The sequence below is a fragment of the Pseudophryne corroboree genome, chromosome 6, assembly GCF_028390025.1.
Source record: "Pseudophryne corroboree isolate aPseCor3 chromosome 6, aPseCor3.hap2, whole genome shotgun sequence".
Classification (NCBI taxonomy): domain Eukaryota; kingdom Metazoa; phylum Chordata; class Amphibia; order Anura; family Myobatrachidae; genus Pseudophryne; species Pseudophryne corroboree.
In genome coordinates, this window is record NC_086449.1 from 530068525 (window position 1) to 530093541 (window position 25017).

Below are 25017 nucleotides of genomic sequence, written 5' to 3' on the forward strand. Positions count from 1 at the left end.
AGCCGCGCGCTGCGCTCTCTGTGTCCCTCCTTCAGAAGACAGCGCGGGAGCGACGGAGGGTAAGTATCTAGCACTGTGGGGCATATCTGGCACACCTGGCACTGTGGGGCATATCTGGCACTAAAGCTGACTCGAGTATAAGCCGAGGTGGCTTTTTTAGCACAAAAAAAAGTGCTGAAAAAGTCGGTTTATACTCGAGTATATACGGTATTTGTCTCCTGACTGTGAAAGTGTGTTTTCTTTGTGTATTATTCTTCTGTCTTTCCTCTCCAGTTCCTGCTTTGGACTTGTTAACTAAGGGCCTAACTCAGACCTGATAGCTGTTGTGCGAAATAGCAAAGCGTCTGATTATCGAACGACTGTGCATGCGTACGGATCATAATCGCAGGCGCGAGGCCAAGCTGTGAAAAAAATCCAGCGTCATTTTGATCACTAGGCATACGCAGATTGATTGACAGGGAAGGTTTGTGGGTGGTAACTGGTCGTAACAAGAAAAACACAGGTGTTCCAAAGCGTTTTCAGAAAAGATATGTGATGTCAGCTCCGGCCTGATCAGCCTGTTTTTATCGTACTGTAGGAGTAAGTCCTGGGCTACAGCACAGACTGCACAGACGGGAAAAATAATTTGATGGTGAGTGAGTTTCAAACGGGTTTGTAGCTGATCGCATTTGCAAAGCTTTTTGCATGGCGTACTCAGACTTGCACGGGGCAGATTTTCACTCTTCCTCTGCGGCGACTATCTGATTGCAAAACTTCTGCAAATTCGCAGAGGTGCGATCAGGTCTGAATTAGGCCCAAAAACTGAAGAGCCTGAGTTGTGGGCGGAGTATGAGGGTAGAGGGGTCCAGTGCATCCTGGGAGCTTGAAAAGCTTTGCTGTTCGGTGCCTGTCCTGGTCTCCACTAGTATACCCCCAGGGTTAACCCTGGGGATCCTATGGACCTTGAGATAAAGAGTTAACAAAGGTAAGTTTTACCATAACTTTTTTTTTTATGACTCTGCTTAGAATAAATTTGGGGTGCTGTTAATTAAAATTATATTAAAATCACTAAAATGTTCAAATAAACATACATAAGGATGTCATATACTTGTGCTGTGGACAATTTGTTACAAGATCTGTTTTTGTTTAATATCCCATGGATGAAAATAATAGATTTTTAGTATTTTTACTTTGTAAACAATTTAAATTTCAGCAAAACTGATGAATGAGAACTGCTATACACAGTATTCTACTATAAAGGCATGGCTATTATTGTCAAGAATCACATGTGTGTAGACTTGCTGGTACAGTGTGTTCCTACAGAAATGAAAGTTGCTAGTGTGATGCAATTTGAGTTTAAGATCTATCCATATATGGGTTCAGTTTACCTGGATTAAATAATCCACTAGAGAAGCACGTCTTACTCTTTTCTACTCAAAATGCACATACAGTATGTAGCAGATACTGCAGCCATACTTTGTGAACGACATTTTAGGTCTATATTCCAGTTAAATTAATTACAAACATATACTTTTTTTAAATATCTTTTTTATTTTATTAATGAGAATATCAGAAAGATACAATATAGCATATACAGTAGGAACAACAAGAGATACACATATAAAAATAGCAGTAAACCAAGCAGGTGTTATTGGACAAGAAAATTAACATGAAAGAACAGCAGAGCACTACATTGTATTATCCCAGTACAAAGCACATAGGGGGATTTTCAGGTATGACATACACTCTGGTTATTAGATGATACTCCACTGAATGGCTTTGTGGATCACAAATTTAAAATTGTTGTGGCCCGTTTGACGCAAGTGTACAAGAATCGCACTATGGGGGTAATTCCAAGTTGATCGCAGCAGGATTTTCGTTAGCAATTGGGCAAAACCCTGTGCACTGCAGGGGAAGCAGATCTAATATGTGCAGAGAAAGTTAGATTTGGGTGGGGTGTGTTCAATCTGCAATCTAATTTGCAGTGTAAAAATAAAGCAGCCAGTATTTACCCTGCACAGAAACAAAATAACCCACCCAAATCTAACTCTTTCTGCACATGTTATATCTGCCTCCCCTGCAGTGCACATGGTTTTGCCCAATTGCTAAAAAAAAATCCTGCTGCGATCAACTTGGAATTACCCCCTATATGCTGTTTTAATAATTCAAAGAGTAATTACCCACTAATTAAGGATTCCAACTGTATGAAGTACATATAAAGTCCCACGACAGAAGAACTGTGAGGGAAGTACCTATTGCATATTACTAGATCAGCGCACTGCATCTGGTCTACCTTCTTTTACTCACAGGATTTTCAGGTATGTTAGCAAACCAAAAAAGCACACTAATGGGCAAAACCATGTTACACTGCAGAGGGGGGGAGGCAGATATAACATGTTCAGAGAGATTTAAATGTGGGTGGGATCTGTTCAAACTAAATTGCAGTGTGAAACTAAAGCAGACAGTATTTACCGTGCACAGAAACATTATGTCCCACCCAAATCTAATTACCTCTGCACATGTTACATCTGCCCCACCTGCAGTGCAACATGGCTTTGCCCATTAGTGTGCTTTTTTGAGTTGCTAACAAACCCAAATAAATTCCTTACATTGTATGTAAAAGGCATAGGCCCTCATTCCGAGTTGTTCGCTCGCTAGCTGCTTTTAGCAGCATTGCACACGCTAGGCCGCCGCCCTCTGGGAGTGTATCTTAGCTTAGCAGAATAGCGAACGAAAGATTAGCAGAACTGCTACTAAAAAATTTCATGCAGTTTCTGAGTAGCTCCAGACCTACTCATAGACTGCGATCACCTCAGTCCGTTTAGTTCCTGGTTTAACGTCACAAACACGCCCTGCGTTCGGCCAGCCACTTCCCCGTTACTCCAGCCTCTCCTGCGTTTTTACCTGGCATGCCTGCGTTTTTTTAGCACACTCCCTGAAAACGGACAGTTTCCACCCAGAAACACCCACTTCCTGTCAATCACACTACAATCACTCGAGCGATGAAAAAACGTCGCTCGAGCTTGTGCAAATCTCCAAAGTTTTGTGTTCAATTACTGAACGCATGCACGCTGCGTACCATGCGCATGCGCATTTTCCACCTAATTGCTTCGTTGCGAAAAACGTCAACAAACGAACAACTCGGAATGACCACTATTGTGTAGTGAAGCCAATCATGATATCCCCTCTAATCTCATGATTATGTAATTTAGAAAAATAAAAAACATTTTAGGAGAATGATTTCATGACCTAAAGAAAATGTTAAAAACATTCCCTTAAGTTTTGTTGTCATCAGTTCCATAATTGGCCTGATTTTTCCATGGACCATAAACCCATCCACTTGATATTACTCATTTTGAGAATGTGGTATGTGTTAGGGCAACAAAACTACATACAACAAACAATATGGCTTGTCATGTTTGTGTTGCATGACAGGTGGCAGTAACAAGCAGCAAATTGTAACTCAATGTGAATGGATGTAATTTGCTGTATTGCACAGGTGTGATGTAACTCAATGTGAATGGATGTAATTTGCTGTATGCCACAAGTGTGATGTAACTCAATGTGAATGGATTTACTGTAATTTGCTGTATGCCACAGGTGTGATGTAACTCAATGTGAATGGATGTAATTTGCTGTATGCCACAAGTGTGATGTAACTCAATGTGAATGGATTTATTGTAATTTGCTGTTTGCCACAGGTGTGATGTAACTCAATGTGAATGGATGTAATTTGCTGTATGCCACAAGTGTGATGTAACTCAATGTGAATGGATTTACTGTAATTTGCTGTATGCCACAGGTGTGATGTAACTCAATGTGAATGGATGTAATTTGCTGTATGCCACAGGCAGGGGCGGATCCAGAAGAAAATGAAAGGGGGGTCACCATGATATGGGAACGGTAATAGTTATATTTACATGCACGTAAGGCACGCGTGCTCCCAGATAAGAGGAGTGGTATCACAGGGGGCGTGGCCTCACAGAATACGCCATCAGGTAATGATTGGCTGTAGGAGCGCATCCTGGTTTATTGCCAATGTTTCACCCTGATGAAAAGGCTGATTGGGCCTTGAAATGTTGGTCACCTGTTCCATTAGCTATGGGAGCCTGGAAGGCACCCCAGCACAATATAATTATTATAGGTTTAAGTTGGTGATGGCAGGTACAGCATACCTTGTTTTGGGCACTGCACTGAGACTCAGACTGCAGGACATGAACTGCCCATCTTTGATTAGCAGAAGCAGCCAGCTGGATCTCCAACAAGCAGCATAAGACATCTGCAGGACAGCCCTGTCACAATCACACCTTCTCAAAGCTGAGGCTGAGTTTGACTGCATCTAGCATGGTGGTAAAGGAAGTGGAGGAGGAAGTGCTAGAAAACTGTGCGGTGCAGTGAGGGCTAATGAAGCCTTCTGCGCCGGCATAAGTAACAGTCTTACTCGATGCTGGCATTTGAACCCCGTGCCTGGGCTGGACTCTGGCTGGCTGGCAGTGGGGGATGTAGGTTGCAGTGTGAGCAGGGGGAGACTGGAGCTGCAGCTCCAGCATCCCCATTGGTTACCACACGAACTTGCTGTTAGAGCAGCGGCGGGTCCTAATGCCTGCCAGCTCTTTTATCAAATCTGACTGACGGAAATAGCAGTAGTGCTGCTGCTGTACTCCTTTTGAAAAAAGAAGAAGTCAGAAACGACAGGGGGGGGGGGGGCATGGGCCCGTGTGCCCCCCCCGGTTCCGCCTATGGCCACAGGTATGATGTAACTCAATGTGAATGGATGTAATTTGCGGTATGCCACAGGTGTGAAATTGCAAAACTGCCACTTTATGAATTAAATGGCCTATCTGTGAGGGCAATGCTTGTTCCCCACTCACATGGCACGGAAATTAGTTTTCCCTCCATACTGTATCATACCTCCCGCTGTCCCTCCCACGGCTTGCAGTGTCCCGTGGGCGGGAGGGGACAATTGGGAGAACCAGTGCAAAGCAGCTGGTGATCACTGCATCTGAACAGTGCGGGGAGGAGAGGAAGACGCTGCCCAGCTGCTCGGGGAGCGCTGGGCACGCCCGCAAAATAAAAAAAAAAACAGGGTCATAGCGTGACGCCCCACCCCCTTCTCCCAAGGCTCCACCCATTTTTGAGAGGCCCACCCCCTCTCCGGCCTCGGCGTGGCATGTCCCTAGCGGATAATTACAGAAGTTGGGAGGTATGCTGTATGTTTCTTCACCATTTTCCCTATGATACTTGTGCCCCAAGCCCCCTTCCTGAAGGTTTCTACCTGCTGCAGTTTTCAATTAAGGAGCTTTTCACAAAACCAACAATCTCTTCTGACTCTACAGGTGCATACACACTGGGCATTTTTGTAGGAGACTGTAGGTGACTGTGGAAAGTGCTTCACTCAGATGGCGGCGGCCAGTGATGATGCGGCAGCGCACATCAGTGCACATCGCTCATCACCCAGCCATACACACTGGACGAGTTTGAGCTCAAAGTAGCTCAAAATGCCAAAAGTGAGCTCAAAATCGCCCAGTGCATATGGACATTGACCTTGTTAACATATATTTTCCCACTGGACTCTTGCATAAATGGTACTTGTTGCCTACTAGAAGTATTTATTTGGATGCACATACAGTAACTCAGGGGCAGATGTATTAAGCCTGGAGAAGTGATAAAGAAGTGGTAAGTGGAAGGTGATAACGCACCAGCCAATCATTTCCTATCTGCAATTTTTCAAACCTGTAATGATTGGCTGGTGCGTTATCACCTTCCACTTATCACGTATTTATCACTACTCCAAGCTTAATACATCTGCCCCTCAGTTATCCATTTACACATGCGAGCCGCAGACTCTCGCCGTGCAATGTGATGATCCTACTGAAGGGTCCATAAACCAGTTTAAAAAGCTTCTGTTTGCTTGTAGCCTATTTTCTTCAATACAGTTCATGCATTATTACTGTAAGATATATAAGCAAATACTTATTTTTAGCTTTCAAACATGCAGCACTATTTTCACAGTGTTAATGTAAAAAAACTGTAATGACTAATAGTTCCAAGGAACGTCACAGGTCCAAGAATGTCCCCGTCATGATGAATTCATGGCTGACTAAATCTCTTAACATGAAGGCATACAGCCAAAGAGGCAGAAGAGAGTCATGGGGAACTGAGCCATAGGGAACTGTAGGTGGGAGGAAATTGTGTTTGCTGTCAGTACAATGATAGATTTTTTTTTTTTTTTTTCTTAAAAACCCCGTGCAAGTCTTGATTCGACAGGACAGGCTGTAAGACAGTGACTTGGAGGAATGTGTGTGAGGTGCAGAGGCTGAGTACAAACAGGGGGCGGGGAGTGGGCGTGCTCGCTCTCCTGTGCACGGTCTAGCCGTGCTGCCTGTCCTGACTCCTCCACTCCTAGCCAGTCAGCCTGTACCAGTGAGCAGCTCTACATCGCGGCACACTGCAGCTGCTATTATGGGAGGGCAGACACAATAACATCCCTGCGATACACGCAGTAGGGAAGAGGTTGCAGCACAGGGCGCTGCTGATCAGCGGCTACCAGGAGACGATGGAATGTCACATATCCCCAAGGGAAGTGAGATGATCCCTAGGAGACATGGACCACCGCTGTGCCATGTAGCTCTGCATCCTGGTTGAGCCGACCCAAGAATGCTTTTTTAGTGATGGAACACCTGTCCATTTTCTGACTCAAGACACTTCTGAACTTAACATTGTTTGTTTTTCCAAGAAGCACCTTAGTTTATCAGTGACCATGGAAATATTAGTGGTTGCACTGTTAGCAGCCTCTGCACTGGCTACAGGTTGGTGTATATTCTATGCTTCATTTCTGTCTGATTGTTATTACAGAATGTAATCTCGCTGCTAGAACGGGTAAATGTGTACCAATGCCCCATTACCTAGGACTTAGTAACCCTATTGGGTACCACTGTTAAACTAGTGCCCATCACTATGACCACTTTCCTTTTATGTCGGCAGATGAGAAAAAGCCAATCTTTGTAAATGTTTGCAGATTTTTAATACCAGCATTTTATAGCACATTATACATGTAGTAGTGTTGTTTCTTACATAGCTAAGTTTAGTGGTCATGCTGCATTACATAAGGCTGGACATTTAACATTTTATGTATGTTACTGATAGAGGTGGACTCGGGTCTATTTACTAAGCCTTGGATGGAGATAACGTGCATGGAGATAAAGTACCAGCCAATGAGATCCTAACTCATTTTTCAAACACAGCCTGTGACATGGCAGTTAGGAGCCGATTGTCTGATACTTTATCTCCATGCACTTTATCTCTATCCAAGTTTTAGTAAATAGACCCCTTAGGGGTCTATTCATGAAGCAGTGAAAAGTGTGGAGAAGTGAGCTAGTGGAGAAGTTGCCCTTGGCAACCAATCAGCATTGAAGTAACATTCAGAATTTGCATACTAGAAAATAATACAGAGCAGCTGATTGGTTGCCATGGGCAACTTCTCCACAGGCTCACTTCTCCACACTTTTGACGGCTTCATGTATAGACCCCTTAGTCACTGTCATCATACTATCTGCCTGGGGTGGTCTTCAGTTTGCCGGCTGTCGGGATCCCGGCACACAGTATACTGGCGCCGGAATCCCGACAGCCGGCATACCGACACTTTATCTCCCTCTTGGGGGTCCACGACCCCCCTGGAGGGAGAATAAATAGCGCGCCACCGTGGCTGCAGCGAGCCTGCAAGGGGCTCATTTGCGCTCGCCATGCTGTCGGTATGCCGGCGGTCGGGATTCCGGCTCCGATATGCTGGTCGCCGGGAGCCCGGCCGCCGGCATACAATACTACGAGATCCAGTCTGAAGGTCGACACTGTCTAGGTTGACAATGTTTAGGTCGACCACTATAGGTCGACAGTCAGTAGGTCGACAGTGATGGAAGGTCGATAGGGTTTTTAAGGTCGACATGTGCTAGGTCAACAGGTCAAAAGGTCGACATGAGTTTTCAATTTTTTTTCTTTTGAACTTTTTCATACTTAACGATCCACGTGGACTACGATTGGAACGGTAACCTGTGCCGAGCGAAGCGAGGCACCACGCGATGGGACACGGTGCACTAATTGGGGTTCCCGGTCACTCTACTAAGAAAATGACACCAGAATGTCGACCTTTTGACCTGTCGACCTACCACATGTCGACCTAGAAACCCTATCGACCTTCCATCCCTGTCGACCTAGTGACTGTCAACCAGTAGTGGTCGACCTAAACATTGTCGACCTAGATACTGTCGATTTGATGATCCACACCCCAATACTACACCCATCTGCCTGTGCTTCTTAGCTGCATGCATTGCTTTGGTACTACTCTTAAAGCAATACGACGTTTGTAGTGGCTTACTGGCAGCTACCAAGTTACAATGGCATGGAACATTTTACATGAAGCATGCCCTGCACCCCCATATTTCAGCAGAACACTGAAACAGAACTGACTAGCGCTGGCTGTGCAAGTATTAGTGATTGAATGTCAGCCAAACCACACTCAATTACTTTAATGACATCTTCCAATTATAGTTATTTGATGCATTTGTTAACATGAAAACAAAATGTCCTTGAAATATATTGAAAAGCAAGTAGTTGTTCTGAAATGATTTCAGTGAAAGTGAAATGTACATCTACATGCCTGATCTAGAGTAACACCAACATATTTTCTTAAAATTTTACTTGTATATTTTTTGTTACATTGAAACTTCTCTATTCTGACACGCAGTAGATTAAGGATATTGCCGTTTTAGGTATATTTTTACTGTATCTTAATTTGCTAGTTGTATAATTGTTACTGCAGAATAATAATACTTATACTGCGATAACCTGCTAAATATAGTTATCAGTGAGTTGCATAAAGTTATAGTCAAGTTGTGATGTTATTATTAATTGCAGATGTTTGAAAGTAGGGAGTAGTGATGCAACACTATCACCTGAGTACTGAAAATCCTATCTCTGTTACTTTTTAAGTACTTACAACAAATCTTATTGATGGCCGTGGTGATTGTTCTCTCAGTTTCCCAGATTGTTTCAGAGGCAGACATTACTAATTGGGCTTCAGGCTTTATTCTAAGTTCCATTGTTGCTTTAATTGTTGCCCATATGACCTGAAACACAGATTAGGTGAGTGAACTTTCCAAGTTCCCTGCAAAAATGTTGTTTTTTTTGTCATCCTCTTAATAGTTTTACTTCTGAATGAGTTCCGTGAATATTTTTGCTTTGGATTGACTATGAAATACAATCTTTTGGATCTAATACCTCTGTTACACTATGTATGTGCTTACTCAGTTGCCACCACATCCATTGAACACAGATCACCTGTTTGACAAATAAAATACTACTAGCAAGAGAGATGAATAGGGTTGGAAACTTTTCAAATGTGTTCACTGATGTTTTTATCATAGAAAGGGGCATCCTTTTATGTGCTATTTATCTCTACAAGGCATATTCTCACTGTTTAAATTGACATCCCAAGCCATACCATATGTCTGGACCTTTTTTTATATAAAAATTTTCATGAAAGAAAATTATTTTACTAATAACCATAACTAGCAGTAAATCTGTAGGATATGCAAATCCTAAAGTTAGGGGGAAGGTATTCCATCCTATTGTCTGTGACCAATACTTCTCCAGGTGTACAAGTCTGAGGAGTAAACTCTGCTGACAGAAAGGTAGCGGTGTAGCTGATTGGGTGGATGCAGCAGCTTACCCAATCAGCTTCACTCATTTCTTTCTACTGAGCTCTGTTTACTTCGACACCTCTGTGAAGCTGTAACAAGAGCAGGTTATCTACCAAATATTATTTCCTGTATTTATTTAATTTGCCAGCCTTGAAACCTTAATGAATCTTACAAATTAATGAATGCTTTCTCTTCTCTTTGTATGCTTTACTTGATAGAAAACATTTTAAGATAATTATGTAGTTTAATAAATTATTTTGTATTAATCTATGTTAAGAGGTATTTATTACCACACATTACCTGATTACTGTTCCAACCATCTAATCAATTGTGTAATGTATACAGTAGGGCAAAAAAGTATTTGGACAGCCACCGATTGTGCAAGTTGACCCACTTAAAAAGATGAGAGGTCTGTAATTTCCATCATAGGTACACTTCAACTGTGAGAGACAGAATCTGGAAAAAAAAAAAACCCAGGAAATCACATTGTATGATTTTTAAACAATTTATTTGTATATTCTTGCGGAAAATAAATTTCTCTAACGTCCTAGTGGATGCTGGGGACTCCGTCAGGACCATGGGGAATAGCGGGCTCCGCAGGAGACAGGGCACATCTAAAAAAGCTTTTTAGGTCACATGGTGTGTACTGGCTCCTCCCCCTATGACCCTCCTCCAAGCCTCAGTTAGGTTTTTGTGCCCGTCCGAGAGGGTGCAATCTAGGTGGCTCTCTTAAAGAGCTGTTTAGAAAAGTTTTTTTTTAGGTTTCTAATCAGTGATTCCTGCTGGCGACAGGATCACTGCAACGAGGGACTTAGGGGAGAGACTTGCAACTCACCTGCGTGCAGGAGGATTGAAGTTTTAGGCTACTGGACACTGAGCTCCAGAGGGAGTCGGAACACAGGTCAGCCTGGGGTTCGTCCCGGAGCCGCGCCGCCGATCCCCCTTACAGACGCTGAAGAACGGCAGAACGGAGGTCCGGAAACAGGCGGCAGAAGACTCCTCAGTCTTCATGAAGGTAGCGCACAGCACTGCAGCTGTGCGCCATTGTTGCTACACGGCTCACTGATCTCGGTCACGGAGGGTGCAGGGCGCTGCTGGGGGCGCCCTGGGCAACAATATAGATTACCTTAGAGGCAAATAAATACATCACATATAGCCATTAAGGCTATATGTATGTATTTAACCCAGGCCAGTTTTCCTAATAACCGGGAGAAAAGCCCGCCGTGAAAGGGGCGGAGCTTATTCTCCTCAGCACTCAGCGCCATTTTCCTGACCAGCTCCGCTGGTGAGGAAGGCTCCCACTCTCCCCTGCACTACAGAAACAGGGTTAAAGAGAAGGGGGGCATAAATTGGCGATATAATTATATATTAAGAGCCCATATATAGAAACAACACCTTCTAGGGTTGTTATATACATTATGGCGCTTTTGGTGTGTGCTGGCAAACTCTCCCTCTGTCTCCCCAAAGGGCTAGTGGGTCCTGTCCTCTATCAGAGCATTCCCTGTATGTGTGTGCTGTAGGTCGGTACGTGTGTGTCGACATGTATGAGGAAAATGTTGGTGAGGAGACGGAGAAAATTGCCTGTAATGGTGATGTCACTCTCTAGGGAGTCGACACCAGAATGGATGGCTTACTTATGGAATTACGTGATAATGTCAACACGCTGCAAGCCGGTTGACGACATGAGACAGCCGGCGGACAAATTAGTATCGGTCCAGGCGTCTCAGACACCGTCAGGGGCTTGTAAAAACGCCCATTTACCTCAGTCGGTCGACAGACACTGACACGGACACTGACCCCAGTGTCGACGGTGAAGAAACAAACGTAGTTTTCCTTTAGGGCCACAAGTTACATGTTAAGGGCAATGAAGGAGGTGTTACGTATTTCTGATACCACAAGTACCACAAATAAGGGTATTTTGTAGGGTGGGAATAAACTACTTGTAGTTTTGCCTGAATCAGATAAATTAAATGAAGTGTGTGATGATACGTGGGGTTCCCCCGACAGAAAGTTATGGGCGGTATACCCTTTTTCCCGCCAGTAGTAAGGGCGAGTTGGAAAACACACCTTAGGGTGGACAAGGCGCTCACACGCTTATAAAAAACATGGCGTTACCGTTTCCAGATACGGCCGCCCTCAAGGAGCCAGCTGATAGGAAGCTGGAAAATATCATAACAGTATATACACACATACTGGTGTTATACTACGACCAGCAATCGCCTCAGCCTGAATGTGCAGCGCTGAGGGGGCTTGGTCGGATTTCCTGACTGAAAATTTTGATACCCTTGACAGGGACAGGATTTTATTGTCTATAGAGCATTTTAAGGATGCATTTCTATATATGTGTGATGCGCAGAGGCATATTTGCATTCTGGCATCAAGAGTAAATGTGATGTACATATCTGCCAGACGAAAACACGACAGTGGTCAGGTGAGGCAGATTCCAGACGGCATATGGAAGTATTGCCGTATAAAGGGGAGGTCCATTGGACCTGGTGGCCATGGCAACAGCTGAAAAATCCACCTTTTGTTACCCCGAGTCACATATTGGCAGAAAAGGACACAGTCTTTTCAGTCTCAGTCCTTTCGTCCCCATACGGGCAGGCGGGCGAAGGCCAGTCATATCTGCCCAGGGGGAGAGGAAAGGGAAGAAGACTGCAGCAAGCAGCTCATTCCCAGGAACAGAAGCTCCTCACGGCTTCTGCCAAGTCCGCAGCATAACGCTGGGGCCGTACAAGCGGACTCAGGTGCGGTAGGGGGTCATCTCAAGAGTTTCAGCAACACTCGCAAGGGAACTCCGGGATCCTACATGTAATATCCCAGGTGTACATTGGAAATTCGAGACGTCTCCCCCTCACACAATTCACAGGCTGTATTCCCAGCAGGTGATAATCAAAGTACCCTTCTTACAACAAGGAAGGGGGTAGTATTCCACACTATATTGTGGTACTGAAGCCAACCGGCTCGGTGAGATCTGAAATATTTGAACACTTACATACAAGCGTTCAAATCAAGATGGAGTCACTCGGAGCAGTGATAGCGAACCAGGAAGAAGGGGACGATATGATGTCACTGGATATCAGGGACGTTTACCTACAGGTCCAAATTTGCCCTTCTCACCAAGGGTACTTCAGGTTCCTGGTACAGAACTGTCACTATCAGTTCAGACGCTGCCGTTTGGATTGTCCACGGCGCCCCGGGTCTTTACCAAGGTAATGGCCGGAATGATGATTTTTCTTAAAAGAAACATGGACGCTTTCCTGATAAGGGCAAGGTCCAGAGAACAGTTGGAGGTCGGAGTAGCACTATCTTAAGTAGTTCTACGACAGCACGAGTGGATTCTAAATATTCCAAAATCGCAGCTTTTTCCGACGACACGTCTACTGTTCCTAGGGAAGATTCTGGACACAGTCCAGAAAAACGTGTTTCTCCCAGTGGAGAAAACCAGGGAGTTATCCGAGCTAATCGGGATCCTCCTAAAACCAGGAAAAGTGTCAGTGCATCATTGCACAAGAGTCCTGGTAAAAATGGTGGCTTATTACGAAGCAATTCCATTCGGCAGATTTCCCGCAAGAACTCTTCAGTGGGATCTGCTGGACAAATGGTCCGGATCGCATCCTCAGATGCATCAGCGGATAACCCTATATCCAAGGAAAAGGGTGTCTCTCCTGTGGTGATTACAGAGTGCTCATCTTCTAGAGGGCCGCAGATTCGGCATTCAGGATTGGATGCCGGTGACCACGGAGGCCAGCCTGAGAGGCTGGGGAACAGTCACACAAGGAAAAAATTTCCAGGGAAGTGTGATTAAGTCTGGAGAATTCTCTCCGCATAAATAAGCTTAGAGCAAATTTATAATGCTCTAAACTTAGCTAGACCTCTGCTTCAAGGTCAGCCGGTATTGATCCAGTGGGATAACATCACGGCAGTCGCCCACGTAAACAGAAGGGCGGCACAAGAAGCAGGAGGGCAGTGAAAACTGCAAGGATTTTTCGCTAGGCGGAAAATCATGTGATAGCACTGTCAGCAGTGTTCTTTCCGGGAGTGGACGACTGGGAAGCAGACTTCCTCAGCAGGCATGACCTCCACCCGGGAGAGTGGAAACTTCATAGGGAAGTTTTTCAACATGATTGTGGACCGTTGGCAAAGACCAAAGGTGGACATGATGGCGTCCCGCCCGAACAAAAAACGGGACAGGTATTGCGCCAGGTCATGAGACCTTCAGGCGATAGCTGTGGATGTTCTGGTAACACCGTGGGTGTACCAGTCTGTGTATGTGTTCCCTCCTCTGTTTCTCATAACCAGGGTATTGAGAATTATAAGACATAGAGGAGTATGAACTATACTAGTGGCTCCGGATTGGCCAAGAGGGACTTGGTACCCGGAACTTCAAGAAATGCTCACAGAGGACTAAGGGCCTGGGGAGCTAAGAAGGGACTTGATTCAGCAAGTACCATGTCTATTCCAAGACTTACCGCGGCTGCGTTTGACGGCATGGCGGTTGAATGCCGGATCCTGAGGGGAAAAGGCATTCCATAAGAGGTCATACCTACCCTGGTCAAAGCCAGGAAGGAGGTGACCGCACAACGTCATCACCACATGTGGTGAAAATATGTTGCGTGGGTGAGGCCAGGAAGGCTCCACGACGGAAATTCAACTAGGTCGATTTCTACACTTCCTGAAAACAGGAGTGTTTTGGACCTCAAATTGGGGTTCATTAACATTTAAATTTCGGCCCTGTAGATTTTCTTCCAGAAAGAATTGACTTCAGTTCCTGAAGTCCAGATTGTAAAGGATGTATTGCATATACAGCTTTTTTGTGCCCCTAGGGGCACCGTGAGATCTCAACATAGTGTTGGGATTTCTTAAAATCATATTGGTTTGAACCGCTCAAATCTGTGGATTTGAAATATCTCACATGGAAAGTGACCATGCTGTTGACAAATATCTCACATGGGAAGTGACCATGTTGTTAGCCCTGGCCTCGGCCAGGCGATTGTCAGAATGGGCGGCTTTGTCTTACAAAAGCCCATATTAAAATTTTCCATTTGAACGGGACAGAACTGGGACTCGTCTCCAGTTTCTTCATAAAGGGGTGTCAGCGTTTTCACCTGAAACAACCTCTTGTGGTGCCTGCGGCTACTAGGGACTTGGAGGACTCCAAGTTACTAGACGTGGTCAGGGCCCTAAAAATATATATATATATATATATATATATATATATATAGTTAGGACGGCTGGAGTCAGAAAGTCTGACTTGCTGTTTATACTGTATACACCCAACAAGCTGGGTGCTCATGCTTCTAAGCAGTCTATTGCACGCTGGATTTGTAGTACAATTCAGCTTGCACATTCTGTGGCAGGCCTGCCACAGACGAAATATGTAGATGCCCATTCCACAAGGAAGGTGGGCTCATCCTGGGCGGCTGCCCGAGGAGTCTCGGCATTACAACTTTGCCGAGCAGCTACGTGGTCAGGGGAGAACACGTTTGTAAAATTTTACAAATTTTGATACTCTGGCTAAGGAGGACCTGGAGTTCTCTCATTCGGTGCTGCAGAGTCATCCGCACTCTCCCGCCCGTTTGGGAGCTTTGGTATAATCCCCATGGTCCTGACGGAGTCCCCAGCATCCACTAGGACGTTAGAGAAAATAAGAATTTACTTACCGATAATTCTATTTCTCGTAGTCCGTAGTGGATGCTGGGCGCCCATCCCAAGTGCGGATTGTCTGCAATGCTTGTACATAGTTATTGTTACAAAAATCGGGTTATTACTATTGTTGTGAGCCATCTTTTCGGAGGCTACTTCGTTTTGTTATCATACTGTTAACTGGGTTCAGATCACAAGTTGTACGGTGTGATTGGTGTGGCTGGTATGAGTCTTACCCGGGATTCAAGATCCTTCCTTATTGTGTACGCTCGTCCGGGCACAGTACCTAACTGAGGCTTGGAGGAGGGTCATAGGGGGAGGAGCCAGTACACACCATGTGACCTAAAAAGCTTTTTTAGATGTGCCCTGTCTCCTGCGGAGCCCGCTATTCCCCATGGTCCTGACGGAGTCCCCAGCATCCACTACGGACTACGAGAAATAGAATTATCGGTAAGTAAATTCTTATTATTTGGACAATCAAAACGTTTAACTCAATACTTTGTAATATAACCTCGGTTGGCAATTACTGAGGTCAAATGTTTCCTGTAGTTCTTGACCAGGTTTGTACACACTGTAGCAGGTATTTTGGCCCACTCTTCCATGCAGATCTTCTCTAGATCTGTCATGTTTTGGGTCTGTCGCCGGGCAACACAGACTTTCAACTCCCTCCACAGATTTTCTATTGGGTTGAGGTCTGGAGACTGGCCACTCCAGGACCTTGAAATGCTTCTTACAGTGCCACTCCTTAGTTGCCCGGGTGGTGTGTTTGGGGGTCATTGTCATGCTGGAAGACCCAGCCACGTCCCATCTTCAATTCTCTTACTGAGGGAAGGAGGTTTTTGCCCAAAATCTCACAATACATGGTACCATTCATCCTCTCCTTAATACGGATCAGTTGTCCTGTCCCCTTTGCAGAAAAGCAGCCCCAAAGCATGATGTTTCCACCCCCATGCTTCACAGTGGGTATGGTGTTCTTGGGATGACATTCATCATTCTTCTCCCTCCAAACACGGCGAGTGGAGTTTATACCAAAAAGTTCGATTTTGCTCTCATCTGACCACATTACATTCTCCCAATCCTCCTCTGGATCATCCAGATGGTCACTGGCAAACTTTAGACGGGCCTGGACATGTGCTGGCTTAAGCAGGGGGACCTATTGGGCGCTGCAGGATTTCAATCCATGACGCCGTAGTGTGTTACTAATGGTAACCTTTGTGATTGTGGTCCCAGCTCTCTTGAGGTCATTGACCAGGTCCCCACTTGTAGTTCTGGGCTGATTCCTCACCGTTCTGAAGATCATTGATACCCAACGAGGGGAGATCTTGCATGGAGCCCCAGGTCAAGGGAGATTGTCAGTGATCTTGTATTTCTTACATTTTTTAATAATTGCGCCAACAGTTGATCTTTTCTCACCAAGCTGCTTGCCTATTGTCGAGTAGCTCATCCCAGGCTTGTGCAGCTCTACAATTTTGTCCCTGGTGTCCTTAGACAGCTCTCTGGTCTAGGCCATGGTGGAGAGGTAGCAGTCTGACTGTTTGAGGGTGTGGACAGGTGTCTTTTATACAGATAACCAGTTCAAACAGGTGCCATTAATACAGGTAACGAGTGGAGGTCTGTGAGAGCCAGAAATCTTGCTGCTTGGTAGGTGTCCAAATATTTATTTTCCACAAGAATATACAAGTAAATTGTTTCAAAATCATACAATGTGATTTCCTATTGTTTTTTTCTCTGACGTCCTAAGTGGATGCTGGGACTCCGTAAGGACCATGGGGAATAGCGGCTCCGCAGGAGACTGGGCACAACTAAAGAAAGCTTTAGGACTACCTGGTGTGCACTGGCTCCTTCCACTATGACCCTCCTCCAGGCCTCAGTTAGAATCTTGTGCCCGGCTGAGCTGGATGCACACTAGGGGCTCTCCTGAGCTCCTAGAAAGAAAGTATATTTTAGGTTTTTTATTTTACAGTGATATCTGCTGGCAACAGACTCACTGCAGCGAGGGACTAAGGGGAGAAGAAGCGAACCTACCTAACTGGTGGTAGTTTGGGCTTCTTAGGCTACTGGACACCATTAGCTCCAGAGGGATCGACCGCAGGACCCGACCTTGGTGTTCGTTCCCGGAGCCGCGCCGCCGGCCCCCTTACAGAGCCAGAAGCAAGAAGTGTTCCGGAAAATCGGCGGCAGAAGACTTCTGTCTTCAACAAGGTAGCGCACAGCACTGCAGCTGTGCGCCATTGCTCCTCATGCACACCTCACACTCCGGTCACTGATGGGTGCGGGGCGCTGGGGGGGGGCGCCCTGAGGGCAATATAAACACCTTGGCTGGCAAATCATCACAATATATAGTCCCAGGGCTATATATGTGATAAATTACCCCTGCCAGAATCCATGAAAAAAGCGAGAGAAAAGTCAGCTGAAAAAGGGGCGGGGCTATCTCCCTCAGCACACTGGCGCCATTTTTTCTTCACAGTGCAGCTGGAAGACAGCTCCCCAGGCTCTCCCCTGTAGTTTTCAGGCTCAAAGGGTTAAAAAGAGAGGGGGGGGGGGGGGGGGGCACCAAATTTAGGCGCAATAAGTGTATACAAGCAGCTATTGGGTGAAAAATCACTCAGTTATAGTGTTAATCCCTGCATTATATAGCGCTCTGGTGTGTGCTGGCATACTCTCTCTCTGTCTCCCCAAAGGACTTTGTGGGGTCCTGTCCTCAGTCAGAGCATTCCCTGTGTGTGTGCGGTGTGTCGGTACGGCTGTGTCGACATGTTGGATGAGGAAGGTTACGTGGAGGCGGAGCAGAGGCCGATAAAAGGAATGTCGCCCCCTGTGGGGCCGACACCAGAGTGGATGGATAGGTGGAAGGTATTAACCGACAATGTCAACTCCTTACATAAAGGCTGGATGACGTAACAGCTGTGGGACAGCCGGCTTCTCAGCCCGCGCCTGCCCAGGCGTCTCAAAGGCCATCAGGGGCTCAAAAAACGCCCGTTACCTCAGATGGCAGACACAGATGTCGACACGGAGTCTGACTCCAGTGTCGACAAGGTTGAGACATATACACAATCTACTAGGAACATCCGTTGCATGATCTCGGCAATGAAAAATGTGTTACACATTTATGACATTAACCCAAGTACCACATAAAAGGGGTTTTATGTTTGGGGAGAAAAAGCAGCCAGTGTTTTGTTCCCCCATCAGATGAGTGAATGAAGTGTGTAAAGAAGTGTGGGTTCCCCCGATAAGAAACTGGTAATTTCTAAAAAGTTACTGCTGGCGTACCCTTTCCCGCCAGAGGATAGGTCACGTTGGGAGATATCCCCTAGGGTGGATAAGGCACTCACACGTTTGTCAAAAAAGGTGGCACTGCCGTCTTAGGATACGGCCACTTTGAAGGAGCCTGCTGATAAAAAGCAGGAGGCGATCCTGAAGTCTGTATATACACACTCAGGTACTATACTGAGACCTGCAATTGCCTCAGCATGAATAGTGCTGCTGCAGCGTGGTCTGATACCCTGTCAGATAATATTAATACCCTAGACAGGGATAATATTTTGCTAACATAGAGCATTTTAAAGACGTCGTCTTATATATGAGGGATGCACAGAGGGATATTTGCCGGCTGGCATCCAGAATTAATGCAATGTCCATTCTGCCAGGAGGGTATTAGAGACCCGGCAGTGGACAGGTGATGCTGACTTTAAAAGGCACATGGAGATTCTGCCTTAAAAGGGTGAGGAATTGTTTGGGGATGGTCTCTGGGACCTCGTATCCACAGCAACAGCTGGGCAGAGAAAATTTTTTTTTTACCTCAGGTTTCCTCACAGCCTAAGAAAGCACCGTATTTTCAGGTACAGTCCTTTCGGCTTCAGAAAAGCAAGCGGGTCAAAGGCGCTTCCTTTCTGCACAGAGACAAGGGAAGAAGGAAAAAGCTGCACCAGACAGCCAGTTCCCAGGATCAAAACTCTTCCCCCGCTTCCTCTGAGTCCACCGCATGACGCTGGGGCTCCACAGGTGAAGACAGGTGCGGTGGGGGCGCGTCTCGGGAACTTCAGGGACCAGTGGGCTTGCCCACAGGTGGATCCCTAGGTTCTGCAAGTAGTATCACAGGGATACAAGCTGGAGTTCGAGGCGACTCCCCCTCGCCGTTACCTCACATCAGCCTTGCCTGCTGCCCTCGGAGAAAGGGAGGTAGTACTGGCGGCAATTCACAAGCTGTACTTCCAGCAGGTGAAATCAAGGTACCCCTCCTTCAACAAGGCCAGGGTTACTATTCCAAAATGTTTGTGGTACCGAAAGCAGACGGTTCGGTGAGACCCATTCTAAAATTGAAATCCTTGAACACTTATATACGAAGGTTCAAGTTCAAAATGGAATCGCTCAGGGCGATTAGTGCAAGCCTGGAGAATTTCATGGTATCACTGGACATCAAGGATGCTTACCTGCATGTCCCTATTTACCCTCCTCACCAGGATTGTCATTACCAATTCCAGACGTTGCCGTTGGTCTATCCCCGGCACCGAGGGTATTTACCAAGGTAATGGCTGAAATAATTATTCCGTACTTGGACGATCTCCTCATAAAGGCGAGGTCCAGGGAGCAGTTGTTCGTCGGAGTAGCACTATCTCGGGAAGTGCTACAACAGTACGGCTGGATTCTGAATATTCCAAAGTCGCAGCTGGTTCCTACGACGCGTCTACTGTTCCTGGGTATGGTTCTGGACACAGAACAAGAAAAAAGGGTTTCTCCCGGAGGAGAAGTCCAAGGAGTTGTCGTCTCTAGACAGAGACCTCCTAATACAAATACAGCTGTCGGTGCATCAATGCACGCGAGCCCTGGGAAAGATGGTAGCTTCTTACGAAGAAATTCCATTCGCCAGGTCCCATGCAAGGATCTTCCAGTGGGATCTATTGGACAAGTGGTCCGGGTCGCATCTTCAGATGCATCGGCGGATAACCCTGTCTCCAAGGGCCAGGGTGTCGCTGTTGTGGTGGCTGCAGAGTGCTCATCTTCTAGAGGGCCGCAGATTCGGCATACAGGACTGGGTCCTGGTGACCACGGATGCCAGCCTTCGAGGCTGGGGAGCAGTCACACAGGGAAGAAACTTCCAAGGACTATGGACAAGTCAGGAGACTTCCCTACACAAAAATATTCTGGAACTAAGGGCCATTTACAATGCCCTAAGTCAGGCTAGACCCCTGCTTCAACACCGGCCGGTGCTGATCCAGTCAGACAACATCACGGCGGTCGCTCATGTAAACCGACAGGGCGGCACAAGAAGCAGGATGGCGATGGCAGAAGCCACAAGGATTCTCTGATGGGCGGAAAATCATGTGTTAGCACTGTCAGCAGTGTTCATTCCCGGAGTGGATAACTGGGAAGCAGACTTTCTCAGCAGACACAACCTCCACCCGGGAGAGTGGGGACTTCATCCAGAAGTCTTCCAAATGATGGTACACCGTTGGGAAAGGCCACAGGTGGACATGATGGCGTCCCGCCTCAACAAAAGCTAAAAAGATATTGCGCCAGGTCAAGGGACCCTCAGGCGATAGCTGTGGACGCTCTGGTAACACCGTGGGTGTACCAGTCGGTGTATGTGTTCCCTTCTCTGCCTCTCATACCCAGGGTAATGAGAATAATAAGAAGAAGAGGAGTAAGAACTATACTCATTGTTCCGGATTGGCCAAGAAGAGCTTGGTACCCAGAACTCCAAGAAATTATCTCAGAGGACCCATGGCCTCTGTCGCTCAGACAGGACCTGCTGCAGCAGGGGGCCTGTCTGTTCCTAGATGTACCGCGGCTGCGTTTGACGGCATGGCGGTTGAACGCCGGATCCTGAAGGAAAAGGGCATTCCGGAGGAAGTTATTCCTACGCTAATTAAAGCTAGGAAAGAAGTGAACGCAAACCATTATCACCGCATATGGCGGAAATATGTTGCGTGCTGTGAGGCCAGGAAGGCCCCAACGGAGGAATTTCAGCTAGGTCGATTTCTGCACTTCCTACAGCCAGGGGTGACTATGGGCCTAAAAATTGGGTTCCATTAAGGTCCAGATTTCGGCTCTATCGATTTTCTTCCAAAATAGAACTGACTTCACTGCCTGAAGTTCAGACTTTTGTTAAGGGAGTGCTGCATAGTCAGCCCCCGTTTGTGCCTCCAGTGGCACCGTGGGATCTCAACATGGTGTTGGATTTCCTGAAGTCGCATTGGGTTGAGCCACTTAAATCCGTGGAGCTAAAATACCTCACGTGGAAAGTGGTCATACTGTTGGCCTTGGCGTCGGCCAGGCGTGTATCAGAATTAGCGGCTTTATCATGCAAAAGCCCTTATCTAATTTTTTTATATGGATAGGGCGGAATTGAGGACTCGTTCCCAATACCTTCCTAAGGTGGTATCAGTGTTTCATGTGAACCAACCTATTGTGGTGCCTGCGGCTACTGGGGACTTGGAGGATTCCAAGTTACTGGACGTAGTCAGGGCCCTGAAAAATATATGTTTCCAGGACGGCTGGAGTCAGGAAAACTGACTCGCTATTTATCCTGTATGCACCCAACAAGCTGGGTGCTCCTGCTTCTAAGCAGACTATTGCTTGCTGGATCTGTAGCACGATTCAACTTGCACATTCTGCGGCTGGACTGCCGCACCCTAAATCTGTAAAAGCCCATTCCACGAGGAAAGTGGGCTCTTCTTGGGCGGCTACCCGAGGGGTCTCGGCTTTACAAATTTGCCAAACTGTTACTTGGTCAGGTTCAAACAGTTTTGCAAGAGTCTACAAGTTTGATACCCTGGCTGAGGAGGACCTAAAGTTTGCTCATTCGGTGCTGCAGAGTCATCCGCACTCTCCCGCCCGTTTGGGAGCTTTGGTATAATCCCCATGGTCCTTACGGAGTCCCAGCATCCACTTAGGACGTCAGAGAAAATAAGATTTTACTCACCGGTAAATCTATTTCTCGTAGTCCGTAGTGGATGCTGGGCGCCCATCCCAAGTGCGGATTGTCTGCAATACTTGTATATAGTTATTGCCTAACTAAAGGGTTATTGTTGAGCCATCTGTTGAGAGGCTCAGTTGTTATCATGCTGTTAACTGGGTATAGTATCACGAGTTATACGGTGTGATTGGTGTGGCTGGTATGAGTCTTACCCGGGATTCAAAATCCTTCCTTACTGTGTCAGCTCTTCCGGGCACAGTATCCTAACTGAGGTCTGGAGGAGGGTCATAGTGGGAGGAGCCAGTGCACACCAGGTAGTACCTAATCTTTCTTTTAGAGTGCCCAGTCTCCTGCGGAGCCGCTATTCCCCATGGTCCTTACGGAGTCCCAGCATCCACTACGGACTACGAGAAATAGATTTACCGGTGAGTAAAATCTTATTTTTTCCAGATTCTGTCTCTCACAGTTGAAGTGTACCTATGATGGAAATTACAAACCTCTCATCTTTTTAAGTGGGTCAACTTGCACAATCGGTAGCTGTCCAAATACTTATTTGCCCCACTGTATAAGCAAATTATAGTCATCAGTTTGATCAAAAACACAGGTCCAAAATTGTGGAGTTTTTTCGTAACCATAGAATTAGGCGTACTGCCCACTTACTTCTGTGACGTCAGTTGGAGAGAAGATGGCCGGTCTAATGACAAAGTTGATTACGCTAATGCTCCAGCTGCCTGGAAATGTTTTGAGGCACTCACAGACGGCATCTCAAATCCAAGCAGCTGTGTACATCTACACAGCGGTAGCAGGCACCCTTAATAAAAAATACTGTGCATATGAGATCACAGTTGTACGCTGAAACACACCCCATAAATGGTCGTGACATGTCTACGTTTTTGCCGCCACTCCCCGTTACCTCACCAAATGGCTCCTGACTGTCAATCCCTTTGCAAATAAATCCTCACTGCGAGCAACATCGCTAAGGTACCTTGCCACGTGCACAGTTCGACTGTGATGCATGCGCAGATGGACGATAATCGCTCAGCTTCATAAATATCAGCATTGCCTACATCTCTGAATCAGGCCCAATGTGTAGCCAATGTTCTGATTGCTGTATGCATAAAACTCCACTATAAATATATGTTGTCTTGTGTGTCCCCAGCTGGGTGCAATATTTGCATTGCTTGTTATTGGCTGAGCAGTAGTTGATCCTGATAACAATATAATTCTGCGGCATAGATCTCAAAGAATCTGTTATTGTCTCAAACTACAGTTTTTTTCTTTATTTCCTCTTGGCTTATCCGTGGAAGTTGATTCCTACTTACACTACATTGCAGTAGAATATTTTTATTTTTAAGTGGTAAAAGACAAGTTTTCTGGGAATCTAGCATGAAATGAAGGTGTAAATCTGTGTGTGTGTGTGTGTGGACATCTTACTGTTGGCATGTAACATAAAACATGACATTATTACTGGTATATAATGTCTTGCTGTGCATTGTTACTTGGCAATTTCTATTCTATTTTGAAGAGCAAATGTATGTCCCCCTTAAGATGCCCATACTATAGACGACCTGTAAATGATGATTTCTCGTTAACGATTTCCCTTGAACTCTCCCGCCAGCTCCCCGGCAGTCCTCGGCAAACAATATAGCACACTACACATAGGATATATCTAAAAGATATATCTTCAGATCTGGGAGTGGCTACATCCAAGAGCGTGTCGTCATTGACATAGCTACAGCTCTTCCCTGCAGCAGGGAAGATCTAAAGCTCCGACCAAAAACACTGAACGATCTGAACTATTTTCAATGATTTGTGGTTCCGATCAGTCAGAAATGGGCAAATCGCTATTAATATTGTGTATGGGCACCTTTAGAATTATGATTAACAGGAACTATAACCGATTTATTACATCTTGCTGGGTAACACCGGTGCAGCTAGGGTGGGGCAGGCAGGGCAAGTGCTCTGGGTGACAGAGGGAGGAGGTGCCAGTGGGGGAGCCAGAACTGCAGCTGCGATTGAGCAAGAAGGCAGGGCAGGCCAGCATACAGTAATCTCCTGTCAGGGGCTATGCTATGTAGCAATATGGTGCACATCCACTGTCTCTGCATGGCCCATCCTACTGCTCCCCAGCAGCGGCAGGAACATCTTTTGCCCTTCTGCTCCATGGGAGGTTTTTGTTTTCCCTGAGCTCACCTCAGCAGGATCTGCCTGACAGGCAGCTGCTGGATGATGCTCCCTGATCACAGCGGCTGCAACAGGAGTGTGACAGAAGAGATCTACAACAGGTATGTTGGGGTATAGGAGGAGGGTGGTGTAGATTATGTTAGGCAATAGTAAGAATAAGAAGGTAAGGGTTTACTGCTTTTATGGAGCAGGAGGACGTTTACCACAAGACATATGGATCACCATATGTACTAAAAGATCCGCAGCCAGTAGCAAATTTGCTGGGCATTATTAATGGACAAATGACATATGTTGGAGATAAAATATATCACATTTGAAATTCTGTCACTGACAAATTAAATCTTCCTGGTCATTACTTGCATATTACATATTGCTGGGTATTAATGCATTCCTCTCACATGTCTTACTTTCGCCACTGAAGTTCTGTCCTGCATATCCTGCTGTAACCCTAATTTGGGTGTGGAAGGGGTGTGGTAGGAAGAATAAAAGGCAGTTTTGCTGATAGTACGTACATATTGTTGCCCATTATTACTGGTCACTACCTTTTGCTGTGCATTATCATTTGCACTACATTTTTTCTGGGCATCATTACATAGT

At 46.0% G+C, this 25017-nt stretch overlaps 1 protein-coding gene across 4 annotated transcripts in view; it reads left to right on the forward strand.

Annotated features, from left to right (window-relative positions):
- The first annotated feature begins 940 nt into the window (after window positions 1-940).
- NTN4 (netrin 4) overlaps window positions 941-25017 on the forward strand; it is a 233671-nt gene continuing 209594 nt past the window's right edge. The window contains exon 1 of one of the 4 annotated variants that reach the window (XM_063927591.1): window positions 941-964. Coding sequence is in view for 3 of the 4 variants with exons in the window: in XM_063927592.1 (XP_063783662.1) it covers window positions 6740-6788 (49 nt within the window). In the remaining variant the exon portion in view is untranslated. Of the gene's footprint in view, window positions 965-6266; window positions 6789-25017 lie in introns of those variants that run through there. The other 3 variants (XM_063927592.1, XM_063927593.1, XM_063927589.1) reach the window with 3 other exon arrangements.